The 20,641-nt window shown below is 36.4% G+C and overlaps 1 protein-coding gene across 6 annotated transcripts in view; it reads left to right on the top strand.

Moving 5' to 3' along the window:
• The window catches only part of KLHL5 (kelch like family member 5), a 93,496-nt gene that overhangs the window by 31,827 nt on the left and 41,028 nt on the right, over nt 1-20,641 (top strand). For all 6 annotated transcript variants that reach the window (XM_042936599.1, XM_042936598.1, XM_042936600.1 and 3 more), the window contains 4 exons: nt 831-1,013; nt 3,809-3,945; nt 4,463-4,659; nt 13,922-14,134. In XM_042936599.1, the coding sequence (XP_042792533.1) occupies nt 831-1,013; nt 3,809-3,945; nt 4,463-4,659; nt 13,922-14,134 (730 nt within the window). The remainder of the gene's footprint in view (nt 1-830; nt 1,014-3,808; nt 3,946-4,462; nt 4,660-13,921; nt 14,135-20,641) is intronic.

Here is a 20,641-nt window from a genome sequence, read left to right as displayed (position 1 = left end):
TCATAAGGAGAAAATACATTTTTAGTACTGTACTATGTATACTGAAAAAAATCCACGTGTAAGTGGACCCACACAATTCAAACCTGTATTAGTCACGGGTCAACTATGTTTTATATTCTAAACAGTTACCCTATAAAATGAACTGTGGAATATAACCCATTTTTTTTTTTTTTTTTTTTTTTTTTTTTTTTTATTTTTTTTTATTTTTGGGACAGAGAGAGACAGAGCATGAACGGGGGAGGGTCAGAGAGAGAGGGAGACACAGAATCGGAAACAGGCTCCAGGCTCCAAGCCATCAGCCCAGAGCCTGACGCGGGGCTCGAACTCACGGACCGCGAGATCGTGACCTGGCTGAAGTCGGACGCTTAACCGACTGCGCCACCCAGGCGCCCCGGAATATAACCCATTTTTAAGTAAAGGGTGGCTTGGATTTATATCTCTAAAATAGTTTCATTGCCTCCTGCCTTCAAAGAATAATGTCTTACACCCTGAAATATAATGTTAGGAGATACAACTATCATTATGAATATAACTTGGCTCTTTTTCAACAGAGATATTATGTTGACCAGTAAAAAGATCTCAAAAACAGACATCACAAAGAGTATGTATAGTTACTAATAGGTGTCACATTCACTCACAATGTTTACAAGACACATGCATTTTTTGAGCCATCATTGAATTTAAAAGGCAAAAATGAATCATTACACGTTACTGTTGACTGATAGCATCAATTACTTCTATTACATTTAAAGGGTTTTAAAGGACGTGATAGAAAATATATTTTCAATGTGATAGTAATATTTCAAAAGGTGTGTTCTCTTTCTTTTCAGGACTTCCAATAGTAGTCAGACATTATCATCCTGCCATACTATGGAGCCATGTTCATCAGATGAATTTTTCCAAGCCCTTAATCATGCGGAGCAAACATTTAAAAAGATGGAAAACTATTTGAGACATAAACAGTTATGTGATGTAATTCTAGTTGCTGGTGATCGCAGAATTCCAGCTCACAGGTAAATTGTTTTCTAAGTCTCTATATGTGAGAAGTATTTCCTTGCTAACTTAGTGATGTATGTTGAGATAATTTGTTCCAACTAACTATTAGGATAGGATGCTTTTGGGAAAGGTATCTTTCATGGAATTTCTATAAAGAAAACAGTGCATGTGAAATTATTACACATTAAATGACCCCAGAAGGGTCACTTTCCCTCTGCAGAATAACAAAAACAAAGCACACTAGCCTCAGATTGGTCAGTATTGTTTGGTATAGATTTCAGCTACTATGAGCAGCTTTCCTCCTAAATTCTACCTATTAAATAACTTTAAACAAACTCAATGGAAATGAGAGCTGTGAGTATTTAGAAGCAAAAAAGCTAGTGGAAGGAAATGGCAAAACCTGTGAAGAGTTTTAAAATAGTGACACCTGTTCCAACTTCTATTTGCTGACTTCTCTAAGAAATATGAAAAGCAGTGATGCTACTATTTTTTGAAATAAGAAAAGGAAAAGAGAGGTGTTTAATAAAGAATATTTCATTGTTTCTTTTCATAATTCCATATTCAATTGTTCAGTGTTAATCACTGTGAGGACCTCAAAGGGTTATTTTTTTTATGCTTTCAAAAACTAATTAACACTCTGAAAGGTTTTCTTAAACTTTCCAAAGTGAAAGTGAAATCGTTAGGAAAAATGGGCTTGTTCTTAGTTTCCAGTGATTCAATGAGTATACATTTATTGAGATGCTACTAGATACTGTGACAAAAAGCATTGGTTTATTAGAAAAGACACTTCAACCTGCATTTCATAGACACCCCTCAAATTCTATTATTTCTAAAACAGAGTTCATTACCTTCCCTTCCACGTATGTGTAAACTCTCACCATCTAACTCAGGTTACCAGTGCCAGAAACTGCCAACTGGTCTCCCTGGTTTCACCTTTTCCCCCTACATTCTTTTTTCTACACAGCTACCTGAGTGATCCTTTAAAAAAGAACTCAGATACAGTCACTCCTGCAATCAGACTTTTCAGTGACTCCTCACGTCGCTGATTGTGAAAGCCCAAGTCCTCACAGTGGCCTGTGTGATTACCAGTGCCTTTTTATGCTCTGTCCAGCTCCTGTCCTCGTGCACTCACAGCCCCCATGTTCCTTGTATGTGCCAGGCATGCCACTGCTACCTTTGGGTTTTTGCTTTTGCATTGGCTGCTACTTTGCCTGAATGCTATTCCTAGGCACCTGTATGGCTAATTCCCACACCTCCTTCAAGTCTTTGCCCAAGTGCCACTTTCCAGTAAGACCACTTATTTAACCCCACTGCCTACTCCCCATTTGCCCTTATCCTCCCTTTCCCCCTTAGCACTTACCACTCTTTAATTCACTATTGCATTTACTTCTGCTGGTTATTATTTCCCTTCCCTCTAGAATGTAAGACCCCATGAGAGAAGGGATCTTTTGTCTGTTGTTTATACTGACAATATCTAGAACAGTGCCCAGTTCTTATTAGGTATGAATTGGTTTGGTGAATAAATGAAATAAATGAATAGGCAGTTCTCAGAGGAAACCTGAATGACTAATGACTGTTTGAAAAGACCTTCAATCTCACTAGCAATCAGAGGAATGAAAATTAAAACAACGAGGGGCACCTGGGTGGTTCAGTCGGTTAAGCGTCTAACTTCCACTCAGGTCATGAGCTCACAGGTCATGAGCTCAAGTTCATGAGTTCATGACTGCTGACAGCTCAGAGCCTGGAGCCTGCTTCAGAGTCTGTGTCTCCCTCTCTCTCTGCCCCTTCCCCACTCACACTCTGTCTCTCTCTTTCAAAAATAAAATAAGCATTAAAATAAAATTTTTTTAAACAACAGTGAGATGCCCCTTAACACCTTGCACATGGCCCCCAAATTTAACATCTGACAATGTTGTGGGAAGATGTTCTCTTTCATACAGTGCTGGTGGGGGTCTAAATTGGGATAGCACCTTGGAGAGCAATCTGGTAAACCTGTGACTTAGCACTGCACACCTGGGGAGGGAGGAGAATGGAAGTAGAGGGGAACACAGAGGGAGCTTCAACTATTATCTGTTAATATTTCTTCAAAAAAAAAAATCTATATAAGTGTGCTGACATGGCAGTGTCTCCAAGACATCAAATAAAAAATGCACATTTCAAAATATATATGTATAACCTATTTTTCTTCATACATGACTATCAAAAATCTGATCAGATATAGATAATATATAATAATGTATTATTACAAAAATATTATAGTTTTATAGTATTACAACAAATACTATAATAACAAAATATGAACATTATAATATACAGTAATAAAAAATCACAAAAGTTAAAAATAACCTGCTAAAACCATTCTCAAATGTCTCCCATATATTTACTGTTTCTACAATTAAATTTAAAAAAACACACACACAAAACCTTAGGTTATTTCCAAAAGTGATAAACAGAAGATAAACTCTACACTTTTTTTCTTTTTTTATGTGGTCAATTTCATGCTGTGGGCTTTAGCTTTTCTTCTGGATGTTTTAAAGTGATATTTGAGTAATGAATGGGTAAATCATTTACCTCAGCAGAAAATTTTCAGTAATGGTAATTTATTATTCCAAGGAAGGAACTAGAGCATAAAGCAATTTGTCAAACTTAAAATGCATTTCCCAGTACCATGCACTTTCTATGGGTAACAAATCAAAAAAAAAAAAAAAAAAAAAAAAGAAGGAAAGAGAGAAAGAGAAGCAGCAGCATTTATTGATGAACATCAACTTTATAATGTGGTCACTGATTTTTTCTTCTTCTGATATGTTCTCAGATTGGTGCTCTCCTCTGTCTCTGATTATTTTGCTGCCATGTTTACTAATGATGTCAGGGAAGCAAGACAAGAGGAAATAAAAATGGAAGGTGTTGAACCTAATTCACTATGGTCCTTGATTCAGTATGCGTATACAGGTAATAAGTCTGAAAATGTAAATTTAAAACCTCTTAAGGTTATGTTATATTCTTAGATTTCAGATTCCTGCTTCTAGCAAAGCCTGCCACAGCTAACAGTTAATTCTGTTGTTGTCATCACCCCTAATGATACTTCATAAGTTAAAATCTTTATATTAAAATCTTTAAAGTGGTTATCATAACTAAGCTTATGATTGGTATTTTTAAATGTTAATATAATAATTAGATGAATTATGTAATGTTTATAAATTATTTGCATTTAAAATTAGATATGCTACTTAAAGCATCATTTAAAAATTCTGAAAATAAACCATTAGTTTTTTATTTTAATAGAAGTCAAAAAGCTAATGATTTTTTTTTGTATTTAGTACTTTTCTTTTTGGACTATCTTAAACCATCTAGGTCTGGAATTCATGTAATGAACTCTTGTTTAGAATTATTACTATTAACATTGATTATTTTATAAATTAAAGTTAATATAGCTCTGTAGTTAATGGAATTTCTTTTTATCATTAAGGCCGCCTTGAATTAAAAGAAGATAATATTGAGTGCCTGCTATCTACAGCTTGCCTTCTTCAGCTTTCACAGGTTGTAGAAGCTTGCTGTAAGTTTTTAATGAAACAGCTTCACCCGTCCAACTGTCTTGGAATCCGTTCTTTTGCTGATGCCCAAGGTTGTACAGATTTGCATAAAGTGGCTCACAATTATACTATGGTATGTATTCTCTGAAAAGCAGAAAGGCATATATGCTCTTTACTCCATTCCTTATTGTTGTGGGCTTATCTACATGTTGATGTTTCCCCATGGTTCTGCCATATGTCGTGAGGTCCAGGTTTACTGTCTAATGCAAAATATTTTCATTGAGTTATGAGGGGAATCACCAAGTAATATTTCTCCTGGATATATGAGTCAAGCCTGAAGTTATTGTAGTTGCTGAGAAGCAGAGCAGTGGCCTGGGACTGTTGTATTCAAGGTTTTCAGATCTGCCACTTTTTAAAGCAGGATTTCCCCTACATTTTCCTTTGTAGCACCTGGGTGTATTTCAGAATTGCCTACATATTCACTGATGGAAATTGGTGATGGTGACTGTGGGGTATTGGTACAGTACTAGTACAGATGATAGAATGAAAGGGAGGCTTTTTATTAAAGATAAATCTGGTTATATATAAGAAGGGTTTTTAGCTATGTAGAAAGATGTTCTTGTTAACTGTAGCAAATTATGTGCACAAAGTAAATTGCAGAGGAGGTTCTCATTCAGAAACCTGGAGGATAATGGGTACAGAGTGCTCTAGGATACCCAGAAAAGAAGGGCATGTTGAAGGCATATTGTTAGGACCAGGTCCCACAGTCTTCATAGTAGGAAGGTTTGCGCAAAGGAGGATATTTGGATTTTTAAGGAATGACCATCTTGTCACACCAAGGCAGTTAGGTCTCCACAGCTGGGCCAAGATTGCTTGACCTGCTACAATCAGGACAGTACAGCTTCTGAGAGAAGAGAGAGTGTGAACATTCACACACATTTATACCAGTTATCCATACTACTATTTTATCAACATTCAGGAGATGTTTTTGTCTACCTTGTCTTCCATCCCCCATCCTTCCACTGAATTGGTTTGTCTGTGAAGGGATTGACAGGTACTTTAAGAATCTTTCACTACAGAAACAGAGATTTGGAAAGAATTGTGAGAACAGATGTTTGCAACAACTGGGAAGAATAATTCCACCAACTTCATAAGCTTGATGTGAGGATTAAATGAGTTAATAGCAGTTTAGTGCTTAAAATTGACACATAGTATACCCAGTCAATAAATGGTGTCATCATCGTTACCATCATTATAGAGATTTACTCTATTTGACACAGTAGGGATTGATGTGAGGGAATACAAGCACTCATGCAAAAGTACAAGCTTTATGATTCATTTTTCCCCTGTGGTGTCGTCATTTCTCGGAAATGTTGCTTGTTTATAATGGCTATAGTGCTTCGAGTAAAAAGCTAGAGATTGTATGACAGGGCAAAACCATACAGATCTAGTGTCTTCTAAATTAAATCCCAGGGGAGATTTTTTCCCCCATCTCAGTCTTTATCTTTCCCTGCAGATTTCTCATTTTGATCTTAAACCTCAGTTTCAAATAATTTGGGGAGTAAGATGAATATAAATAAAGTAAAGCTGGTTTTCTTTTCTTCATAATCCGTTCATAATTTAAGTAATACCTCTTTCTTAGGAAGGAATGCACTGGGGTCACGCCTGTTGTTTACAGTAGAGGCACAGTGGCTGCTTAGACATAATGGCTTAGACTTAAATTAAATTGGCTTATTTTTTTATTAAAGTAGAGTTGGCTTGCAGTGTTTAGTTTCAGGTATACAATGTAGGGATTCAACAATTCTATACATTATGCCATGCTTACCGCGATAAGTGTAGTTACTTTCTATAGCCATACAGAGTTATTACAATATTATTGATTCAGGTCAATGTTTTTAAAACTATTTTCATATCCAATTAGTTGGGTATTTTTTTTCTCAAGACCTTTATTTGACATTATTCAGTTTGAACAGAGACATGAAATTTAAGTCTAATAACAATAAGTCATTTAGAGGAAGATTGTTTGACTTGAATTGTTGCTATGGGAACTCGATGAAAATGTATCACAAAATTCAATCTTCAATTTAAACAAATCCCTCAGTAATTTCATTTGCTTAAAACCTAATTCCAAAAGGAGGAAAGGCATAATGCTAGCAAGTGTTTGGTAGCGTGATAGCTATTTACATTACAAAATAGATTTTAAGGTTTTATTTTAATTCCAGTGAGTTAACATACAGTGTTATATTAGCTTCAAGGTACACAATATAGTGATTCAACACTTCCATAAAACACCTGGTGCTCATCACAACAACACAAAAGAGAGTAAGCATACTACCACATAGTGAATTCAGTTGTTACAGTCAGTAAATGATGCATGTATTGGGGATGTTTACTCGTCCTCTGTGAGCACAGGTAGGAGAGGATGAAGAGTTCTTTCTTGTTATCCTGAAATCTGGAAACTGGTGCTCATTCTGGCTGCCACTGAATGTGACCTGGCACAAGTTATTTAATCTCCACCAAAAAGTCTAAGACTGGGTATATTATTACAAATATCTAATGACTTTATGGATTTATGAAACAAATACAAGCATTTAATTTTAAATTTTGTTTCTTGATCTAGAAAACCTTGAAAAAAACATTGAATTCTGTTAAAATCCCTGCTTTAAAACCAAATAATACTTTTGAAAAGCACTTTGTGTTTAACCTTGAGTTCAGTAGTCTTTCTGTAAGTTGTTGAGAGACTTGATTTTCACTTAAAATGAATTAGAATGGAATGGACAGCATTCTGAAATAGGTATATCAACAAATAAATAATAAAATGTATATTGTTATATAATAGTCCTTTTCTAATTGATGAATTAATCCCATTGCATTGGTAATGCCACTAATACCATTTGAAAGGAAACCAATAGTTAACAGCAGTATGGTGTGAATGTTGATTATACTATACACTACCTTTGAGCAATTACAAATGTGTATTACTAGAGAACTCACTAAATCCCTAAAAAGGAATAACGTCAGAATCATAGAGGTCCCAGAAGATGAAGAGAGAGAAAAGGGGTAGAAGGTTTATGTGAGCAAATGATAGCACAAAACTTTCCTAACCTGGGAAAAGACCTAACACAGACATCAAAATCCAGGAAGCACAGAGAACTCCCATTAGATTCAACAAAAACCAACCATCAATAAAGCATTATCAGTCAAATTCACAAAGTTCACAGAATATGAAAGAATCATGAAAGCAGCAAGGGAAAAAAGCCCCTAACCTGCAAAGGAAGACAGATCAGGTTTGAGCAGACCTATCCACAGAAACTTGGGCCAGAAAAGAGTGGCAGGATATACTCAATGTGCTGAATCAGAAAAATATGCAACCAAGAATTCTTTATCCAGCAAGGCTGTCATTCAAAATAGAAGGAGAGAGAAAAAGTTTCCCACTGGAGAGTGTGATGCTAAGTGAAATAAGCCATACAGAGAAAGACAGATACCATATGTTTTCACTCTTATGTGGGATCCTGAGAAACTTAACAGAAACCCATGGGGGAGGGGAAGGAAAAAGAAAAAAAAGAGGTTAGAGTGGCAGAGAGCCAAAGCATAAAATACTCTTAAAAACTGAGAGCGAACTGAGGGTTAATGGGGGGTGGGAGGGAGAGGAGGGTAGGTGATGGGTATTGAAGAGGGCATCTTTTGGGATGAGCACTGGGTGTTGTATGGAAACCAATTTGACAATAAATTTCATATATTAAAAAAAAATAAATAATAAAATAAAATAAAAAAGTTTCCCAGACAAACAAAAACTAAAGGAGTTCATGACAACTAAACCAGCCCTGCGAGGCATTTTAAGGGGGACTCTCTGAGGGGAGAAAAGACAAGGAAAAAAAAACAAAAAAGACCAAAAGCAACAAAAACTAGAAAGGACCAGAGAACAACTCTACAGGCAACATAATGGCAATAAATTCTTATCTTTCAGTACTCACTCTAAATGTCAGTGGACTAAACGCTCCAATCAAAAGACATAGGGTAACAGAATGGATAAGAGAACAAGATCCATCTATATGCTGTTTACAAGAGACCCATTTTAAACCTGAAGACACATTCAGATTGAAAATAAGGGGATGGAAAAACATCTGTCATGCTAATGGTCACCAAAAGAAAGCCAGAGTAGCCATACTTATATCAGGCAATCTAGATTTTAAAATAAAGGCTCTAACAAGGGATGAAGAAGGGCATTATATCATAATTAAGAGGTATATTGACCAAGAAGACCTAACAGTTGTAAACATCTGTGCCCCAAATGTGCAAGCATCCAAATAATTAAATCAATCACAAACCTAAAGAAACTCATTGATAATAATACCATAGTAGTAGGGGACTTCGACACCCCACTTACAACAATGTAAAGATCATCTAAACAGAAAATCAACAAGGAAACAATGGCTTTGAATGACACACTAGACAAGATGGACTTAACAGATATACAGAACATTTCATCCTAAAGCAGCAGAATACACATTCTTCTCCAGTGCACACGGAACAGTCCTCAGAATAGATCACATACTGGGACACAAGTCAGCCCTCAGCAAGTACAAAAAGATCGAGATCATACTGTGCATGTTTTCAGACCACAACACTATGAAACTCAAAATCAACCACAAGAAAAATTTGGAAAGATAACAAATACTAGGAGACTAAAGAACATCCTACCAAAGAATGAATGGACTAACCAAGAAGTTAAAGAGGAAATTTAAAAGTACATGGAAGCCAATGAAATGATAACACCACAGCCCAAAACCTCTGGGACGCAGCAAAGGTGGTCATAAGAGGGAAGCATATAGCAATCTAGGCCTTCCTAAAGAAGGAAGAAAGTCTCAGATACACAACCTAATCTTACACCTTAAAGAGCTGGAAAAAGAACAGCAAATAAAACCCAAAAACAGCAGAAGGCAGGAAATAATAAAGATGAGAGCAGAAATCAATGCTATAGAAACCAAAAAAAAAACAAAAAAAACAGTAGAACAGATCAATGAAACCAGAAGCTTGTTCTTTGAAAGAATTAACAAAATTGATAAACGCCTAGCCAGTTTGATGAAAAAGAAAAAGGAAAGAACCCAAATAAATAAAACCAAGAAGGAAAGAGGAGAGATCACAGCCAACACAGCAGAAATACAAACAATAATAAGAGAATATTATGAGCAATTATACACCAATAAATTGGGCAATCTGGAAGAAATGGACAAATTCCTAGAAACATATACACTACCGAAACTGAAACAGGAAGAAATAGAAAATTTGAACAGACCCATAACCAGTAAAGAAATTGAGTTAGAAATAAGAATCTCCCAAAAAACAAGACTCCAGGGCCAGGTTGCTTTCCAGGGGAAACCTACCAAACATTTAAAGAAGAGTTAACACCTATTTTTTTGAAGCTATTTCAAAAAATAGAAATGGAAGGAAAACTTCCAAACTCATTCTATGAAGCCAGCATTACCTTGATTCCAAAACCAGACAAAGACCCCACTAAAAAGGAGAACTATAGACCAATTTCCCTGATGAACATGGATGCAAAAAATCCTCAACAAGATACTAGCCAACTGGATCCAACAGTACATTAAAAAAATTATTCACCACGACCAAGTGGGATTTATACCTGCGATATAGGTCTGGTTCAATATCTGCAAAACAATCAATGCAATACATCACATTAATAAAAGAAAGGACAAGAACCAAATGATCCTCTCAATAGATGCAGGGAAAACATTTGACAAAATACAGCATCCTTTCTGGATAAAAACCCTCAAGAAAGTAGGAAAGAAGGATCATTCCTCAAGATCATAAAAGCCATATATGAAAGACCCACCACTAATATCATCCTCAATGGGGAAAAACTGAGAGCTTTCCCCTAAGGTCAGGAACAAAACAGGCATGTCCACTCTTGCCACTGTTACTCAGCATAGTATTGGAAGCCTTAGCCTGAGCGATCAGACAACACAAAGAAATAAAAGGCATCCAACTTGGGCAGGAGGAGGTCAACTTTCACTCTTTGCAGATGGCATGATACTCTATATGGAAAACCCAAAAGATTCCACCAAAAAACTGCCAGAACTAATCCATGAATTTAGCAATGTCGCAGGATATAAAGTCAATGTACAGAAATAGGTTGTATTCCTGTACACCAATAACGAAGCAACAGAAAGAGAAATCACAGAAGTGATCCCATTTACAATTGCACCAAAAACCATAAAATACCTAAGAATAAATCTAACCAAAAAGGTGAAAAGTCTATACACTGAAAACTATAGAAAGCTTATGAAAGAAATTGAAGAAGACAGGAAAAAAATGGGAAAAGATTCATGCTCCTGCATAGGAAGAACAGATACTGTTAAAAATGTCAATACTACCCAAAGCAATCTACATAGTCAATGCAATCCTTATCAAAATAACAACAGCATTCTTCACAGAGCTAGAACAAACAATCCTAGAATTTGTATGGAACCAGAAAAGACCCGGAATAACCAAAAGCAATCTTGAAAAAGAAAACCAAAGCTGGAGGCATCACAATCCTGGACTTCAAGATGTTTTACAAAGCTGTAATCATCTAGACAGTATGGTACTGGCAGAAGAACAGACACTCAGATCAATGGAACAGAATAGAGAACCCAGAAACGGACCCACAAACATATGGCCAACTGATCTTTGACAAAGCAGGAAAGAATATCCAATGGAATAAAGACAGTCTCTTCAGCAAGTGGTGCTGGGAAAACTGGACAGGACCACTTTCTTACACCACACACAAAAATAAACTCAGTGGATGAAAGACCTAAACATAAGACAGCAAGCCATCAAATCCTTGAGGAGAAAGCAGGCAAAAACCTCTTTGACCTTGGCCACAGCAACTTCTTACTCAACGTGTCTCCGGAGGCAAGGGAAACCAAAACAAAAATGAACTATTGGGACCTCATCAAAATAAAAAGCTTCTGCACAGTGAAGGAAACAATCAGCAAAACTAAAAGACAGCCAATAGAATGGGAGAAGATATTTGCAAATGACAATCAGATAAAGGGTTAGTATCCAAATCTATAAAGAACTGATCAAACTCAACACCCAAAAAACAAATAACGCAGTGAAGAAATGGGCCAAAGACATGAATAGACACTTCTCCAAAGAAGACATCCAAATGGCTGACAGACGCATTAAAAAATGCTCCACATCACTCATCATCAGGGAAATACAAATTAAAACCACAATGAGATACCACCTTACACCTGTCAGAATGGCTCACATTAACAACTCAGGCAACAACAGATGTTGGTGAGGATGCGGAGAAAGAGGATCTCTTTTGCACTGCTGGTGGGAGTGCAAACTAGTGCAGCCACTCTGGAAAACAGCATGGAGGTTCCTCAAAAAATTAAAAATAGAACTGCCCTATGACCCAGCAATTGCCCTACTAGGTACTTATCCAAGGGAATTGGGTGTGCTGTTTCGAATGAGCGCATGCACCCCAATGTTTATAGCAGCATTATCAACAATAGCCAAAGTATGGAAAGAGCAAATGTCCATCGATGGATGAATGGATAAAGAAGATGTATATGTATGTGTGTGTGTGTGTGTGTGTGTGTGTGTGTGTGTATGCATTATATGCTAACTAACTTTGATGTAAATTTAAAAATTAATCACATATCTGCTATAACTAAATGACTAAACAATTAAAGTTGAAAAAAAGAAATTTTGATTTCTTGAGAATCTTTCCTAATATTATGTAATAAATATGTTTCCATGTATCTGTATGATATTTGTTTTTGAAATTTTTAATACCTGCTTAATAGTTCATTGAGTTACAAACCCCTATAGCTGGACCTTTAGGCTAATTCCTATTCTGTACTATTATAAATAATAATTCAGAGAAGCATCATTAGAGAAGCATCAGCTTTTTTTTTTCCCTTGTGAATTATTTATAAAGTATTAAACTGCTGGTGGGGTAACTAGGTTGAGAGCTTAAGCATTTTTATAGCTTTTGCCATGTGTTACCAAATCATTTTATAATGTCAGTATATAATTGGGTTGAACGGTTTGCTTGAAGCCAACATCAAGGTTTTATTAAAATACATTTCTGAAAATGATAATCAGTCATTTAAAATAGATACATTTGGGCATCTTTAACAAATCATGATGAATTGAGGCAATTGAATTTAGTTAATTATTCATGTATGGTTTCCTATTTAAGAATTTCTAAGAAAGGAATGTCAACCCAAGATATATTTTAGATTAGTACCTAATTTGGGTTACTGCAAGCTATGTGGAACATATAATTCTCATTTTAATATAGAAGATAGTCACCAGTCCTTATCTCTAGCTCTAATTTAAACAGCCCTAGCTATTTCACTAGAACCGTGTATGCTGAGACAGCCATAGCAAACTAGGAAATGTACGAAAAACATTAAGGGACAATATACGTAGCTTTTGCATTTATTTTATAGTTATGTAAACAGTCCATGCATTAAGACTTGTAACCTTGCACACCAGAAAGTAAATTTCCTGTCTCTTCAGACTGTTTAGCATAATAACCTAGCAAAAGTCATTATCTCGCAGCTAAAGTCATTTCTATCTCCCATTTCAAATTATAAGGAGCCTGATTCTAATATGTGACTGAAAATGAATGATCTTTGGTGCAAGGGCTTAGGGTCCCAGTGCATTCTATGTCAACACTCTTGCTTTGGCTCTTTTTCTTTGAGACCAAAAGAACTTCATACATAAATCAGATTAGAAGTTTTTAAAACAGATCTAAAATCCTGGGTGGTCTTATAAATTACATTAAAACACTCTAGTATAGGCTAATCAGGTTCTAGGATAGGCCTAAGGACATACAGTCTTCCCTGGGCAGAGTCTGAGAAGACTTCTGTGGTCTTGGGAATGGTCTTGAGCGATCTAGCCAGCCAGGCAGCCCTTTCTGGGTAAGAGAAATAACTTCATCACTCACCCAAGTGTTTAGCTGTACTGTTAACCAAATTCTTTGGCAACCACAAATGTAAACTAAATTTGATGTTAAGAGTATCCTACATCTCAGAGTCTAATTCATTTTTTCTACCTTCTACCTCTTGAAAGACTTGCCAGAACTATGCCCTAACTTGACCAAAGCAATACGTACCAATCCCAGGTCCATTTTTAAAATGTACCAAATGGTAGAATTTAATTCTACTGATATAGAGACTTAAAATGTAACAACATAATTGCAGTTTAAATGTTATTTTCTACTGTATTTCTTTCCTAGTGATACTATTGTAAGGAAGGTACAAACTGTACAAACTGTATTTTGGCATCTAATTCAGAATTTTTTATTTTATATTAAATAAACCAGTGGACAGGAGGAGCAGTGTTGTTTATGTGCTATTTATTCCCTCTAGGAACATTTCATGGAAGTAATTCGAAACCAGGAATTTGTACTATTACCAGCCAGCGAAATTGCGAAGCTCTTGGCCAGCGATGACATGAACATTCCTAATGAAGAGACGATACTGAATGCACTTCTAACTTGGGTCCGTCATGATTTGGAACAGAGACGGAAAGATCTCAGTAAACTTTTGGCTTATATTAGGCTACCTCTTCTTGCACCACAGGTAAACTATTTTTGATTATTTAATCAGCATCATAATTTCAACAACATTTGAGTATTTACTTCATGCTAATTATGTTACTATGTACATGTCTGTAGGTTTTTTCCTTTGATTATTCTATCTGATAAGGTCGTTTTACATATACTCCTATGAAATGCGTAGTTGAAAAGATACTTAGGTAAAAAAATTTCTGCTTATGTTTTCTTTTTTTTAAGTTTATTTATTTTGAGAGAGAATACGCGTGCATGCACACACATGGGAGGTGCGGAGGAAGAGAGAGAATCCTAAGCAGGCTCTGGGCTGTGAGCACAAAGCCCAACCTGGGGCTCAATCTCATGAACTGTGAGACCATAACCTGAGCTAAAATCAAGAGTTGGATGCTTAACCAACTGAGCCACCCAGGTGCCCCTCTGCATATATATATTCAACCCAGAAGGTCTGGCTACCTAAATTGCATGAATTAAATAACATTTTCACTTAGGGGTTAGTAATTTTATTTGACTCAACTAGAAACCTATCCTAGCAACTGAGAATTAGTAAAGCTGCTAATGCAAGTAGCAATGGACACTAGGAACCAGAAAAATTCGATTAATTCATTTGCTACATGTTTACTAAGTATCCACTAAATGCTGGATTCTGGTGATATATAAACTGAGACATGATAAAGAGTTCCAGCTCTGACATTTTAAAATTCTGTATCTGGGCATCTTCACACACCTCAGTCACTTAGTCTATCAGATGGAGATAACATTCTCTTTGACTGTCTCACAGGATTACTATAAAGATGAGAAAAGGGCTCTGTGAAACCAAATGTGCTATAAATAATCATGGTAGGATTATCAGCATCATTTTAGAATTGAGAGACATCTAGTTAGTGTATTCAAGGTGATCAGTCATAACATATTTACATGCATAGTTTCCCCTTTGTACAGTTCTAACTGGAATGTGCAGCAGTCTCCCCTTATCTGCAGTTTGGTTTTGTGGTGTCAGTTACCCACAGTCAGCCATGGTCAGAAAGCAAATGATCCTCCTTCTGACGTCTTGTCAGATCATTAGTTAGCCTAACACTACATCGCGGTGCCTATGTTATCCACCTTACTTCAGGTCATCACGCAGGCATTTTATCATCTTCTGTCATCACAAGAGAAAGAAGGGCACGTACAGTACAATAAGATATTTAGAGAGAAAGGCTACATTCACGTAATTTGTATTACAGTATTATAATTGTTCTATTTTATTATTTGCTATTGTTGTTAATCTCTTACTGTGCCTCGTTTTTAAATGAAACTTTTTCATAGGTATGTATATATAGGAAAAAACCATAGTGTACACAGGGTTCGGTACTATTTGCAGCTTCAGGCATCCACTGAGGGTCTTGGAACATATCCCCCATGGTTAGGAGGGGGGACTTCTGTACAGTAATTTCTACTGCCTATTTTGCTGCTTATCTTGAAGGCTTGAATAGAGAAAGAGGCCTTGAAAGTGAAGAAAGAATGAGCTGTTACTACTCGAGATCAGATTTTTGTTGTTTCAGGTGCCATCAATTTTATCTTACCTGCATTTATCTTGGGCATTATGTATTATTTCCAGCCATTGTTAGCAAAAGTTACTGTTTGCTCTCTACCTTATAGAGGAAAAAAATAGCGCTGATACTTTATAAGAAAGATCTTCTCTTTGGAAGGAAGAATTTTCTATGAATTCATAGGAATGAAACTGCATGAATTGATGACAATTCAGGAAAAATAACATTGTAAAACATGTCCTTTGAAATCAGGTTTTAAAAAGAGAGTTATATTTTACTGATACTTTGCAGAATTTTTTTTTCTTATCCTTTTCTAGATTACAGAAAATAAAATGTGAAAAATCCTAGTAGACTTTGAAAAAAATCTGTGCAATTAAGTAACCTGATAATTGACTTCAGTGCTGCAGTTTCAAATATCTATGATACTATATTTGCATGACTCTTTAAAATTCTGTTATCCACGGTACTGCTGATAATCATAGGCGTAAGATCTTAGAGTTAAAAGGCAGCCATTTAGTCTAATACCTGTTGTACAAATGAAGTAACAGACTAAAAAAGTAAAACCATATGCTCAAAATCATAAAGTGATTGCATAAATTCCTGTCCTTCTGCATTGTAGTTCTGTTTGCCTTTGCTACTTGACTAACATAGAGCTAATAAAAGGTGGAGGTAGAACTTGAACCCAAGTTAAGTTCTGTGCCATTCTCACAGAACCATTATGCCTCTTGAATATACTATATGTAAAATTGCTGGGTGAGAAGAAGAATATCAAGTTGAGGAAGAACTAGATTAAAACATAAATTTGTAATTACAATATAATGAGAGGTAGGCTGTGATAGATATATGAACATGGCATTATGGAAATAATCCGAGTAGCTACCCAGAAGAGGGGGCAGGATAGCCCAGGAGAGATAGGAGATTATACCTAGTTATGGAGTCATGAGCAATGCATCATGCCCTGGAATTTGAAGAGTGCTTGCATGGCTTGAGAGCAGAAATAAAAGGTATGGAGAAACAGAGAATCTCTAGTTATGCCAAAGAGTTTGTGTTTTATCCCAGAAGCATTGAGGAAGCACTAAAGTTTAAACAGAGAATGGCATAATTAACATTTTATTTAGGAAGATCCTCTAACAGTGTTGCAGAGATTGGATTGGAATGGTCAAAGTAGAAATCCATTACGAAGACTATTAGATTCAGGCAAGTGAATTAAGCCCTCTCTGGCAGTGGAGGTAGAGAAATTACCAGGCTCAAGAGCTATTTAGGAATTAGAATTGATACAAGTTAATGATCAGTTGAAAGGGGAGGGTACAAATAAAAGAGGGCTCCAAAATGATTCTGATTTGCCCAAGTAGGTTAAGGAAGGTGCTGTCAATTAAGACAAGGAATTGAGGATGAAGAGCTGATTTTGAAGGTGAGAAGAAAGTGGAAGAATCATGTTCCCAGAGCTTCTTGGTACCTTTAATCCTCTTGGAATCTAGGAAGGAGTTTTGAAAATTTATTATTAGGTTGTTGAAGCCAAAAGGAAGAGAATGACATGACCAAAGAGAACACAAGGGCACCAGGAGTGGAACCCTAGGAAATAGTAGGATTTAGTGGTAGTTCCTAAACCTGCCTAAATAACTGGAGTGCTGTTAAAAACAGATTCAAGTCTGGGGCGCCTGGGTGGCTCAGTCGGTTGAGTGTTTGACTTTGGCTCAGGTCATGAGCTCACGGTTTGTGAGTTCGAGCCCCACGTCGGGCTCTGTGCTGACAGCTCAGAGCCTGGAGCCTGCTTCAGATTCTGTGTCTCCCTCTCTCTCTCTCTCAAAAATAAATAAAGATTAAAAAGAGATTCCAGTCTAAGAAGGAGGAAATTTTAACATTATCAGATATTATGATCTTGTTCAAAGAGACAAGATAATGACAGAAAATCCATTGAATTAGCCCATTTGTTTCAAATTGTGGTCTCCAAGTATAGGATCAGCACCAAATGGGAAGTTGTTTAAAATACAAATTATGGGGAGGGACCAAGATGGCAGAGCAGCATGGAAGTTTCTTGTGTCTCTTGTCCCTGAAATGCAGCTAGAACAACACCAAACCATCTTGCACACCTAAAATATTGATCTGAGGATTAACTCAACAATCTGTATAACTTGAACCAAGAACTCAGCAGGAATTCACCCCAAAAGAAAGAACAGGAAGAAACGACAGCCAGGGACTTAATCAACACAGATACAAGCAAGATGTCTGAACCAGAATTTAGAATATGATAATAAGATTACTAACTGGGGTTGAAAAAAGCATAGAATCCCTTCCTGTGGAGATAAAAGAAGTAAAATGTAGTCAGGACGAAATTAAAAATGTCATAACTGAGATGCAGTCTTGAATGGATGCCACAGCGGTAAGGATGGATGAAGCAAGGCAGCAACTCAGCAATATAGAGGACAAACTTATGGAGAAGAATGAAGCAGAAAAAAAAGAGGGAAACCAAGGCAAAAGAATATAAGAATATATTCTTATATATAAGATATATATAATATAAAATATAAGAATTAGAGAACTCGGTGACTCATTAAAAAGAAATAATATCTGGATTATAGGGGTCCCAGAGGGTGAAGAGAGAGAAAAAGGGGTAGAAGGTTTATGTGAGCAAATGATAGCACAAAACTTTCCTAACCTGGGAAAAGACACAGACATCAAAATCCAGGAAGCACAGAGAACTCCCATTAGAGTCAACAAAAACCATCAACAAGGCATATCAGTCAAATTCACAGAATACACAGACAAGGAAAGAATCATGAAAGCAGCAAGGGAATAAAAAGTCCTAATCTACAAGGGAAGACAGATCAGGTTCGCAGCAGACCTATCCACAGAAACTTGGCAGGCCAGAAAAGAGTGGCAGGATATATTCAATATGCTGAATCGGAAAAATATGCATTGAAGAATTCTTTATCCAGCAAGGCTGTCATTCAAAAAGTTTCCCACACAAAGAAAAAGTCAGCGTTAGTGACCACTAAACCAGCCCGGCAAGAAATTTTAAGGGGGACTCTCTGAGGAGAGAAAGGACAAAACAAAACAAAAAAGACCAAAAGCAACAAAGGCTAGAAAGGACCAGAGAACACCACCAGAAATGCCAACTTTACAGGCAACACACAATGGTAATAAATTCATATCTTTCAGTACTCACTCTAAATGTCAATGGACTAAACGCTCCATTCAAAAGACATAGGGTAACAGAATGGATAAGAAAACAAGACCCATCTACCTAATGTTTACAAGAGACCCATTTTAGACCTAACAACACCTTCAAATTGAAAATAAGGGGATGGAGAAACATCTATCATGCTAATGGTCGCCAAGAGAAAGCCAGAGTGGCCATACTTATATCAGGCAATCTAGATTTTAAAATGAAAACTCTAATAAGAGATGAAGAAGGGCATTATATCATAACTAAGGGGTCTATCGACCAAGAAGACCTAACAGTTGTAAACATCTATGCCCCAAATGTAGAAGAATCCAAATATATAAATCATTTCATCACAAATATACAGAAACTCATTGATAATAATACCAAAATAGTAGGGGACTTCAACACCCCACTTACAACAATGGAAAGATCATCTAAACAAAATCAATAAAGAAACAATGGCTTTGAATGACACACTGGACCAGATGGACTTAACAGATATATACAGAACATTTCATCCTAAAGCAGCAAAGTACACATTCCTCTCGAGTGCACATGGAACATTCTCCAGAATAGATCACATAATGGGACAAAAATCAGTCCTCAACAAGTACAAAAAGATCGAGATCATACCTTGCATATTTTTAGTTCACAACGCTATGAAACTGAAAATCAACCACAAGAAAAAAGTTGAGAAGACAACAAATACTTGGGAGACTAAAGAACATCCTACGAAAGAATGAATGGGCAGATAACACAAAGAAATAAAAGGCATCCAGATGGGCCAGGAGGAGGTCAAACTTTCACTCTTTGCAGATGACATGATACTCTATATGGAAAACCCAAAAGATTCCACCAAAAAACTGCTAGAACTGATTCATGAATTCAGCAAAGTTGCAGGATATAAAATCAATGCACAGAAATCGGTTACATTCCTAAACACCAACAATGAAGCAACAGAAAGAGAAATCAAGGAATCGATCCCATTTACAGTGGCACCAAAAACCATAAAATACCTAGGAATAAATCTAACCAAGAGGTGAAAAATCTATACTCTGAAAAGTATAGAAAGCTTATGAAAGAAATTGAAGAAGACACAAAAAAATGGAAAAAGATTTCATGCTCCTAGATAGGAAGAACAAATACTGTTAAAATGTTGATACTACCCAAAGCAATCTACATATTCAGTGCAATCCCTATCAAAATAACAACAGCATTCTTCACAGATCTAGAACAAATAATCCTAAAAATTTGTATGGAACCAGAAAAGACCCCAAATAGCCAAAGCAATCTTGAAAACAAAACCAAAGCTGGAGGCATCACAATCCCAGATGTCAAGCTATATTACAAAGCTGTAATCATCAAGACAGTATGGTACTGGCAGAAGAACAGACACTCAGATCAATGGTACAGAATAGAGAACCCAGAAATGGACCCAAACACGTATGGCCAGCTAATCTTTGACAAAGCAGGAAAGAATATCCAATGGAATAAAGACAGTCTCTTCAGCAAGTGGTGCTGGGAAAACCGGACAGCAACATGCAGAAGAATGAACCTGGATCACTTTCTTACACCATACACACACACACACACACACACACACACACACACACACAGGATGAAAGACCTCAATGTAAGACAGGAAGCCATCAAAATCCTCAAGGAGAAAGCAGGCAAAAACCTCTTTGAACTTGGCCACAACAACTTCTTACTCAACATGTCTCTGGAGGCAAGGGAAACAAAAGCAAAAATGAACTCATCAAAATAAAAAGCTTCTGCACAGCAAAGGAAACAATCAGCAAAACTAAAAGGCAACTGACAG

This window comes from Panthera leo, chromosome B1 (assembly GCF_018350215.1).
Source record: "Panthera leo isolate Ple1 chromosome B1, P.leo_Ple1_pat1.1, whole genome shotgun sequence".
Taxonomy (NCBI): Eukaryota; Metazoa; Chordata; class Mammalia; order Carnivora; family Felidae; genus Panthera; species Panthera leo.
The sequence above is the reverse complement of the archived record's forward strand: the minus strand, read 5'-3'. Positions and strand labels throughout refer to the sequence as shown.